The sequence below is a fragment of the Elaeis guineensis genome, chromosome 1 (assembly GCF_000442705.2).
Source record: "Elaeis guineensis isolate ETL-2024a chromosome 1, EG11, whole genome shotgun sequence".
NCBI classification, from domain to species: domain Eukaryota; kingdom Viridiplantae; phylum Streptophyta; class Magnoliopsida; order Arecales; family Arecaceae; genus Elaeis; species Elaeis guineensis.
In genome coordinates, this window is record NC_025993.2 from 151,816,470 (window position 1) to 151,828,136 (window position 11,667).

The 11,667-nt window shown below is 34.3% G+C and overlaps 1 protein-coding gene and 1 pseudogene across 1 annotated transcript; one reads left to right on the plus strand and one right to left on the minus strand.

The window, feature by feature from the left end:
• The first annotated feature begins 2,799 nt into the window (after nucleotides 1–2,799).
• Nucleotides 2,800–6,930, plus strand: LOC105033444 (probable phytol kinase, chloroplastic). The gene is given in 7 exon segments (XM_010908263.4): nucleotides 2,800–3,061; nucleotides 3,064–3,182; nucleotides 5,837–5,904; nucleotides 6,027–6,158; nucleotides 6,235–6,350; nucleotides 6,425–6,539; nucleotides 6,660–6,930. Coding segments are annotated over 7 exon segments (915 nt in total). The 5' UTR covers nucleotides 2,800–2,886; the 3' UTR covers nucleotides 6,850–6,930.
• Nucleotides 6,931–8,511: 1,581 nt separating this feature from the next.
• LOC140854820 (enolase-like) lies at nucleotides 8,512–9,829 on the minus strand (annotated as a pseudogene).
• Nucleotides 9,830–11,667: the final 1,838 nt, after the last annotated feature.

Here is an 11,667-nt window from a genome sequence, read left to right on the forward strand (position 1 = left end):
CTCTCAGCATTTTGTAGTTCATAAACATGAACGCTCAAGTCAAGAGGACATGTTTTTTTCTTGATTGTATGTAATAAAAATTCAAGGTGGTTCCTTTTCTGTTCCAGTCAAGAGGACATGTATCTTAGATTTCACTATTATAGTTCTTTAATTGAAATTGTTGCTGTTACAAATATTATATATTGAATTAAATGATCATACCTTCACACTCATCCTCGGATACTCCTCCGGTGGAGCTAATTCTACCATTTCCTTCTGCCTTTTAATCCCCAATCTAACTCCAATATCTCAAATATTACTTTCTTTTCATTTGATCATGCTTTTAATTGAGCACTTTATTCACACCAAAACTGTAATTTGCAACTTATTTAAGATAGAGTTAAACAACATGGTGAAAAAAAAAAACATGTATTTCGAATGAAAGAAAGTGAAATCAACTAATTTTTGTCTAACTTTCTTTGGAGGAATTAATGGACGGGAATTTTTTCTATTCCTATACCTCATGGCAATTTTAGAGATGGGTTAGATTAGGGTGTATCTTCTGGTTTAACTATTAAGGAATCTGATCTTTATTGAGTTTTTCTATCACTCCCCAATCAGTTTAGAATGCTTCTTAGGTTTAGAAGTTAGAAGTTCATCCCAGAGTTTCTCTATTTATGTGAAAATCAGCATGGTATCAGCTACCTTGCAAGACTTTAATATTTCGACATAGATTTCATAAGTTACTGTAATATGTTCTCCAGAGGTGGAGTCATCTTTTATCTTATGTGATTCTTTGATATAGAGTAGCATCTTACATATGGAGACAAGCTTCATTACATAATTCATTTTATTCTCTCATCCCAATCCCTAGATAAGTTTCTACAAGCTATTAAGGAGATTTTTTCTGTAATGATAAAAGAAGGAAGCGATTTTGATTTATCACATTACTTACGATATTTGATTGGCAATAAATGATTGCATCTTTTAAGGTTCGAGACAAAGTACTAGATTGATACTTCTAAAAGCTTCCATGTAGGCTCAAGCCCTTCACTTGACTATTATAGACTATAGAGGGATCTTTACTGGCAGAAGCACTAGGTGACTCTCTTTTTGCAGCTTCCGTGCCTTCTCAAGTGACATACTTCTTTTGGGAGCTACCACCTTCTTATTTTTTCAAAATTTATTTTAATGATAATATTCGAAAAAAATATACTTCTTATAAAATAGAATTTATTATTAGATTGCTAATGGTAAATTCATAGCAACAGATTGTATTAGAATTTTTAAAACCATAGTTCCGATGAAGAATTGCATGCAACTTGGGATAGATTGAATTATACTATAAATACATTAAGGGCTTCGTAAACTTATTTAAAGGATGACTCTATGACAATTATCAATGACTTTCTCATCCATCTCTTGTTGGTGATAGTCTGTATCTATTGTTGTAGAATTATTGGAAAATAATATGATCATTATTCTCTAGTGACGTCTCACGTATTTACAGAAAAGGCTAATAGTATTGCTGACTGGATGGTGTCTTATGCTGTGAGCCATATGGAATCAATATTATGTCTGCTAATCTTCGTATTTGATTTTTAAATATCTTATCTTCTACCTATCAATATTTATTTATATTTAATTTGATGTAATGTATCTGATTTATTGAAAAAAAAACTTATATATTTTTAATGGATAAGTAACTTCTACAACTTTTATGCATATTTTTAATGAGGACGATGACTTTGTGAGCAACCTGTTGTAGATGGCCAATAACCGCTTGATTCAGGAAGACTAATAAATGTGAGGTAGGTGAGCTGTCTACATGGTAAAAACTTGAGCTTGAGCCAATTGGTACGCTTGGACATTACATGACTACGAGTGTATATAGATGAATAGCGCTAGGAGAATGACGCTTAATGGCTTATCTTCCATCCAAAATATAATCTTCTGGTCCATGCAAGGAGTTCTTTCATTTTATCCTTTTACTTTTTTTAGATTTTTTCTTTCCCCCAAGATCAGCCGGACTCAAAGGCAACATCAAGCTACAAAGTAGGATATTTTGGTTCCTAAGTTTGCAACTCATGAACATCACAAATATAGAAGCTGTGGACAGTTATCAACAGCAATGCACCGTGTATAGCTATGGTGTTAGTGATAGCCATTAATCTGTTAATAATGGTCAAACATAGTTACACAAAACATAGGATCTTATGGTTGATATCAAATCAGATATCAATACACACAACACACAACAACACAAACAAAACATATATATATATATATATATATATATATATATATATATATATATATATATATATATTTGATAAATATAAATAAGATATAAATATTTTTTTGATGTAAAAATTTAATACAATTAAGATATTAAAATTATAGATATAATTATAAATATAAATTAAATAATCAAATTATATGATTAAAAAATTAAAAATATTATTAAATAGATGATAAATCAATTAATAACATATCTATATGATTATATTTTTTAAAAAATATTAATAGATATTATATATAATTATATAAAATTATAGATAAATTTAAACATTAGATTATAGATCAGATAGTTATTTATTTATATTTATATTTATTTTATTTTGATGAATATAAAAAATAAATATAAATATTATTTGATCCTCTAAATTTTTATTTATATTAGAATTGACTCGTATATAAAAATAATTCAATGAATATTATCCGTATCATGTTCACGGATCTATTCTCTAAATTGGGGGAAACAAAAATTGACAAGAAGGACGATGCTGGCTTTGCGAAGGAAAAAAAAAAAAGGACGATGCTGGCCAACGGCTCTCTGAGTGGTGTAGTTTATGCGGGGGCTCAGCCAGCACGCAAACAGAGAGAGAGAGAGAGAGAGAGACAGCGATGTGGTCGGGGGACGCCGTATCCTCTCCCCGACCTCTCCTCCGCTCGAGAGCTCTCCGGGGAACGCCTCTCTTCCCGGTTGACCTCCGCCTCGCCCCGTTCTCCTCCGTTCCCTCCCTACTCCTCCGGAAAGCCTCGCCCATCTCGCCTCCCGCGCGCCTTCTCCGCCCGCGCGGCGTGCGCCCGCGCAGGCGGCGCTGATGCAGGATAGCGGGGCCACGGCCCTCGTCTTGGCCGGCGCCTACTCCCTCGTCCGCGCCTTCGATACCCTCACCGAGCGGAACCTCATCGAACGGGTCTTCGTTTCTCCTCCACTTTACCTTTTTGTCTCCTTTTTAATGGCATAGCAACTTATAAATTTGGTTAAGTTTGCTTTTTTTAGTAATAGGTCTTTCTGAATTGCTGCTAGTGATTTGCTAGTTCAGTAGCGGACTTGTTGGAGCTTAATTAGATATTAGCCTTTTATTTTTGAGAAAACAGATTTTAAGAGAGTTCTTTTTTTGTGTGGAGAAGTGGGCTCGGTTTGATGTGGTGATTAGAGACACTGGGAAAGAGTTGGAAGAAGAAAGAAGTAATGTGTAGAAATGAAGAAAGTGCTTTGTTCTTGCTGCATCCACAGTTATATTTGGTGCAATTATCCTAATCTTTTTTTTGCAGTGAACTAGGATGGAGGTTAAGGCTGTCAAGTTAACTTGTTTGAGGAATTACACTATATTTGTGCATTGTGTTTTTGTCTTACTAATTTTCAAAATGTTATCCTATTAATATTCTAGCCATGTACTCTGATTTCCATAAGCTAATGTTTGATGTTGTTCCATTTATAAAAAACATGTACCAAGAAGCCTTCTTGTGTATATCAGTATTTATTATGACCCATGGCAATGAAACCATGAACCTTGAGTTAGTACTTATTTTGGTTTAGGCTTTATGAATCCTTGGTGGTTGATTCCGTCATGTTAGGTACCTCTTCATGCCGATACTCTACTTAGTGATTCATGCATCTGTAAGGCTAAATTCTGGAGAGTGCCCTCTGTGACTCGCTGGACTCACTAATTTCTCTATAAGCACTTTGTCATTCTAAGATTTCTGTTGGTCACTTATACATTTATTGGAAACATAACATATTTGATATATCATGTGCTGAATATTTCCAGTGCCATATATATAGCTGGTGTTGCTTCAAGAGCAAGCACAGGCATGTACTCTGGTGCAATACCTAAGTATGTGTCCATCACCTCAACCCTGCACCACAGGCTCCTCCTAACCTAGTATGATAATTACCGACTTACTAAGATTTTCCATTAAATTAAAATGTCCTTCTTTAGTGAGTGACACTGGCACAGATCTCTTTCCAAATGTCATTTTCTGGTTCTCAGTCTAGGTGTTGGTATTGTGTATGAAAGAAGCACTTGAGAATTTAATTACTTATGCCAAGCAGAAAGGCACAAACTTGATGCATAATTTACCTATATATTTTTCTTTAAATATTATTTGTAAATTAAACATGTTGTAGGCGGTTACAGCACCAAAATATTTGATCAATAAATGCTGCAATATCCAGGGGTTTTGATAACCTTTATGAATGTTGTATTCTTGCTAATTTGAAAGTATTGGTGTACATCATTTATATCTTTTCTAAAAGGATACGATCTGGTATGGTAATATTGTAAAATATGATCAAGTGATGCTTTCATGAAGATATTGTTGATAGAGGCAGCTGCTGACAAAAATAGAACAAAATACTGGAGACACTTGAAGCTTAATACTCTTCTTATGAAGTTAGATCGCCTTGAAGTGGTCTTTCTTAAGTTTCTTCGACAAGAGCCACCAAGACATGGTAAATTCTGTCAATGGTGTTGAGATAATGTATTTCAACAAATGCCAATCATAGTTTTGCTTTATCCCCTTGGCCTATAGAGCAGTTGAGGGTTTAATGCACCATTGTAGTTGAGGGTTTAATGCACCGTTCTTTGAACCGTTTCGAACTGGACAGGCTGTACCGAATCGTATCGATCTGGTTCCAGCATACAAAATGGCACAGCAGCCGTCTCGAACGGAGGGATAAGAAAGAGAGGGAGAGAAGGAGAGGGAGGGAAAGATAAGGCTTCTGGCAGCTGCTGAAGGCCATTCGAGATCTTGTTGAGCTCGATAAGGGTAGAGGGAGGGAAGGAGAGAGAGGGGGAGAGCCTTATTGGTTGTTCGACAGCACCATCGCCGCAACGTCTCTAATGGCCAGTGAGCCCATGCCGAGAGATCTGAGGGTGGCTGAGGCCAGAGGAGGGCAATTGCCAACTTCGCATGGTAAAACCCAAAAAAAAATTGTGAAACAGGGGCGAACCCCTGTTTCGTATGAGAGGAGGGCGGAGGTGAACCCCTGTTTTGCATGAGAGGAGAGCCTCCGCCCTCCTCCCGCCTCGGTCGCCCTTGGGTCCTCCGACGGCCGTCGGAGGCCTCTCTTCCTCTCCTCTCATTCTCTCCCCCTCCTCTCTTTCTTCTCCCTCTCCTTTTCTCTGCCTTATCGGTTCGCACGGAATGGTACGGACCCATATTGAATCGTACCACCACTCGGCTGGCACGGGCTCCAATTCCGATTCGGCGGTCCTTGGTTTAATGTTTTTCTGGTCTCACATGTTAGCATGTTTATTTTTTGTTGTTACAAACCTTGATATGGATACCACAGAATAATACTACATGAACTTGTCTCATTGGTTGTTTTGTTGCATTTTTAGCCTTGCAGTATGAAAATTTTCTTCCAAATATCTCCTTGCAAAAAATAATAATAATAAAATAGAAAAGAGGATAAAGATGATGATGAGAAAAGAGAAAGTCAAAATATAGTGTATCCCATCATCCGTAGTATATCTTTAGCTGTACTCATGCTTAAACTATCAAACTGGATTTGTAAGGATTTCTTTAGCTGTACTCCTTACTCATCTCCACTTCAGAGCAGAGCTTGAGTAGAAAGGTCGTCCATGTATTATCAGGGCTTCTCTTCATGTCCTCCTGGCCAATTTTCAGGTATTCCTTGCACTCAATTTTCAAAAGCTATCATATTCCTGTTACTTGCTCCGGCCATCAAAATCATCTCTCATTACTGTGAAGTCTCTATCCATTTCAACCATGCCATTCTTTATATGCAGCTCTTCAACTGAGGCACGATATTTTGCTGCAATTGTTCCTCTTGTAAATTGCATAAGGCTTGTTACTTATGGCCTGCGTATTTTCACCGATGAAGGCCTAATCAAATCAGTTACTCGAGAAGGAAAACCTGAGTAATATCTTATTATCCATTGACATCTATCCTCCTTATCTTTTGTATATTTGTACCATTCATGTGGTTGTTTGCAGGGAACTGCTTCGAGGTCCTCTTTATTATGTCATGGTACTGATGTTTTGTTCCGTGGTCTTCTGGCGTGAGTCGCCTGTTGGTGTTGTGTCACTGGCTATGATGAGTGGTGGTGATGGTAATCTCTTTCACCAATCAGCTTTTTGTTTTGGCTTTCCAGATATTATTGGATGCCAGTTGTAATTTTTGCAGGATTTGCTGATATTTTGGGGAGAAGGTATGGAGCAACAAAGCTTCCTTACAACAGGCAGAAGAGTTGGATCGGCAGCATTTCGATGTTTATATTTGGTTTCCTCTTCTCCATTGGGTGTGTCCTTGTGATTATCCCATGTTCTCTGATTTATATTCTCATGGGTTTCTTTTGCCAAGTTTTATATGATTAAATTTGATGATTTTACTAAGTCAAAATCAAATTTTCATGGAATAGGATGCTCTACTACTTTTCGGCACTTGGGTGTTTCCATTTGGATTGGAACAAGGCAGTCGAGAGGGTAGCTGTGGTTTCTTTGGCAGCTACTGTGGTGGAATCTCTCCCTATTTCTGACTTTGTAGATGATAACATTTCTGTTCCTTTGACATGTATGTTGACAGCCTCTCTACTTTTTGGTTCCCACTGAGCTACTGCAGTCTTCTAGTTCAGATTTTAAATTGAAGTTTATACCATTCATAATGATTATTTATACTGATCTACCACTGAACTATTGGAATGAGGTTTCACCTGGAGTTTACAGACATCCTTGCCTGGAAAAGGAGTCCACAGATTAGCATGTTTCACTCTAGATTTTGGTCCCCAATTATGTGCTTACATTTTCATCGAAAAAAAAAATAGTCCTTATTTTTCAACCATAGTTGTTGCGAAGCACTCCAAACCAAAGTCAATACATTCATACCTTATTATTTGACAGAGTTCTTTGACATCACTTTATAATGATAATGATAATTTTTTTCATCATTCGCTATTAACTTGATGGTAATTCAGTATGTCCTAAGAGTCGTGTTACTGTTGCACAGAGATCTCATACAAAAAAAGTTACATGTTTTCATATTTTAATTGTTCCTCTCACGATCAACCTTGGTTTGGATTGGTGGAAGGAGTTTTCTTTCCATTTTTCTAATTTTTTTTTTTTAACACACCTTGAGTAATTGTTACTAAAATAAAGAGAAATGGGAAAAAATGGATTTGATCAATATGATTGTAATTCAAGATATATGTAGGCTAAGAAAAGAATTAGTTATAATTAGAGGGGAAGTGTTGAACTGTCGTAGTGTTTAAGTTGCGAGGGCGATCTCAAATGAAAGCTCTTTCCTTTCTTATGAGGCAGGTTGATAGTTATTTCCAGCAATAACTACCCTCTTTTGGTTTGGTTCATCGTCCCAGTAATACCCTTCTTTGTACTAATGGTTACCTGAATAAATAACTATCTCTTGTCCCCTAAAATTCCTTTAGGAAGTTAGTTGAACAAAAAAAAAAAAAAAAAAAACTTTTTATACAGTCTCTTATATAAGTGACAAGTGGTCGAACTTGGCTTTTCCAAGTATCAAGCATATATTAATTAATCAAACCTTGATCGACCTATTATTTTTGACTATTAAGCATCTCTTTAAAGAATAAATGCTCTCGGTGGTTTTCTTCCCCTTGTCATTATATCTATGGTATAATAATTCACCACCAAGCTGCAGAACAGCATGCTGCATATTATAGATCAATCATGCCGATCCGACATCCAAAATAAACTCCAAATAAAAAAATATTTATGGAGATCGTAAGAAAAAAATTGTGAAAGAATAAAAAATTAAAAAAAATAATTTATTCAAAAAAAATAAATATCAAAATCTCACAAAACTATCTCACTAAGAAATTTCTATACGCACCAATAATCTCTCCTCTCTTTTTCTTCCCATTATCATTTTCTACGGTTTTCCACATGGTTTCTATAGTTCCACATATAAAAAAGACATCAAAGGTCCCTTTAAATAGACCATCATATGAATGGGAGTTTGACTGCTACCTTGACTTACAAACCAAAGATCTATTAAAATATAATATTAATAATTTTTAAAAAAATATATAATTAAATAAAATAATACTAAAAATAAAGTTCTATTTCAAATTGGATATATAAAAAATAAAATTTTAGTTGAACATATAATGATTCTCAATATTTCCTCTCGTTGTGAAGTTCAAATGTCAATATCATAAAGCACCATTATTGCCAAACGTAACAATTTGTCAAACCAACAATTAAATAACGGAGCTAATTTATCGGTTCAAACAATAATTTTTTTATTGGCTCGTCCTCTACGATACATGTATCCAAGATGATGATGTCCTGTAGTATTTCCTCTTGACATTGACTCTATGATCATGATATCGAAATTCCTTCGAGCATCTAGCTCATCCCAACAAATATCAAATTATCAGTTATATTTATGATAAGCAACGACAGCTATCTATACATAAATAAAATCAAAAATAAAAAATTAATCATATCCACATGTCCCTATTTGGGGAGCCTCAGGTACCACACATAATTGATTTTTTCTAAACATGGAATCAACTCCTTATGTATAGTCTTTTAACAACTTACGGTTCTCTTTGCTTTCCCGAATGTTAGGAGCAAAACCACCATCATCTCCAACATTAGTGGCATCTTGTCCGTACTCTTTCTTGATGACAGACTTCAAATGATGGTATACTTCTACTCCCATCTTCATGGCTTCCTCCATTAATGACATTGAATGCGGACACAGGCAAAACTAAGTCCTCGTTTCCAGCAAAATTGGCCATATGCTGGTAAAAAGAAATTTTCTTCACACTAGCTCCTGCTTTGTATACAGCAAATGATGCTGCCAATATTGCATTTACACCAAGCTTTTGTTTGCACCAACCCCACTCATTAGAGGTCCAATCAAGTTGCTGGACCATAAAAATATCAATCCAAGCCTGCTCAGTAGGGTCCTTCCCGATCAATGCTGGTCCAATGATAGTGTTCACATTCTCAATAACCTTGAAGGCACCTTTCTCAAGGTAATCCGACCCTCCATCCCTCAACTCCAAAGTTGATATATACCTGTCGATGCTCCCTGTGAACTGCAGCCCTGCAGAAAGTTCCATCACGGAGACAGCAATCCACCTCCACGTTGGGATTCCCACAGTTATCGAAGATCTGGCGAGCCTTGACGGACTTGATCATCCCCATGAATGAGAGATAGAGAGAGAAATATGGAACGGTGGGTCGAAAATACTTGGTATCTCTGCTAAGCATATTTTTCTGTTTCTTTATCTCTAATGTTATTTTGAGATCATCTAACTTTTCATCTTCATGGCTAGCTGACTAAATTTTACAAAAAATATTTAAATTTTGGATTGCTTCAACGTAGGATTTTTTTTGTATGACTTGACTCCTCATTAGCAATCTCTATAATCGAATCAACTATAGCATTATCTGATTCTTTTTGAGCAATTTCAAAATCCATGGATTCTTCAATATAATTTCTTGTGAACTTGATGTGGTGGTCATTTGATCAATTTTTTTTTGCTCAAGATATTTTTTTGGACTGATTGATTCTCAAGTTGATCAATCTTGTCATGCTTTGAATTTTAGAACTTGATCCAGTCTCTAACTAATCCGGCCTTTCTATTTCTATTTTATTTTTCTTCAAAATTTTTAAAAAAATCTGGAACCAGAATTCACTCTTTAGATAATTTTTGTTTGGGATTTTTCATAGTGCCAAAATTTAAGTAGATAGCTGCAAGAATATCCCATGCTTCATTTGACTCTTTTGTATCTTGAATATAGAAATAATTTTTTTTATCAATTACAATTTGAGAAATCCATATTATCTTTCTAGATTTTAGATTCTATTTTCTTCTTACAATCTCATTTGTTGGTATTATCTTTGCTCATCCAAAATATCTCATAAATCTAGCTTTTAACTAAAATTTGACAAGAGCATTCCAATATGCATAACAAGTGTTGTTTAACTTATGAAGAGAAGTGGTATAGTAAAAGTAACCTTACTAACGTTGGTAAGATCAGGCATCTCATATTCAAATCCATTAATAGAAACAATAATAGCATCGACGATAATGATTCATCTCTTGAATCATCAAATAAGAGTTCAAATACTTGTACTACCACACAAAGAATTACTAGAAATTATTCAACCACCTCGAGCTATGAACATGGAATCACTAATAATCAAGTCGCTGCCCTAAAAAATTGTGCTATGAATAAATCTAATCAAAATCTCAAATCGCTCAATCACTCTCCAAGCCTATTGCTCTAAATCATGTTGAACCATAAATATCAAAACATTTGCTCTGATACCATATAAAACGGCATGCTACATATAGTAGATTGATTGTACTGGTCCAAGATCCAAAACAAACATCAAATGAAAAAATATTTTCAGAGAATCGTGAGAAATAAATGTGGAAGAACAAAAAAATTAAAAGAGAAAAATATTTTATTAAAAAATAAATAAATATTAAAACTTCACAAAAATACTTTACAAAGGAATCTCTATATGTACAAATAATCTCTTCTCTTTCTTTCTTTCTACACTATTCTCTATAGTTTTCCACGTTGTTCAGTTTCATATACAAAGAAGGCATCAAAAATCTCTTTAAATAGACCACCATATGGATGAAAATTTGACTCCCATTTTGATTTATAAATTAAAGATCTATTAGGACATAAATACTAATAATTTTTTTAAAAAAATAATTAAATAAAATAATATTAAAAATAAAATTTTGTTTCAAATTAGATACATAAAAAAAATAAAATAAAATTTTAGTTGGACATGCGACAATCCTCAACACAAGCAACACAAGCAGGGGTCCCTTGAAATTTCCAACTTGTTTAAATTGGTTTCAAACAATGCCAATGACAATAAAGTGCATGGTCCAAAAACCGAAGAGAGGCAAAACATCGAGGCTTGAGTTAATGGTCACATGCTAGAGCTCTTTTCCAGAATAATATAAAAAAAAACTTAAATATCAAAATATATCAAAATCAAACTTATTTATCAAACTAATGCAAAAGAGAAAAACATCATTTTGAATGGCGTTTTTTCCCCCTTCCACGTCACCCTCCTTTTCCACGGTGGCATCATCCAAAAAAAAAAAAAAGAAGAAACGCCATTCAAAATGACGTTTTCAAATTTTCCCACAAAAAAAAAAGGAAAAAATCATAAAATAATGGAAAAATTAATTTTTTAAAATTTGAAATTAATAAATAAATTAAAATTATAATTTTGATTGAAATTTAAAATATAAAGATTTGAATTTGTAATTCATTAAAAAAATTAATTTAGATTTTTTATTTAAAATATTTTTTAAAAGATGTCAAAAAAAATCTTAAGAAATAAAAAAAATTATCATAGAAAATAAAAAAAAAGAGAAAGAAATTTGAAAGAAATAAAAATTT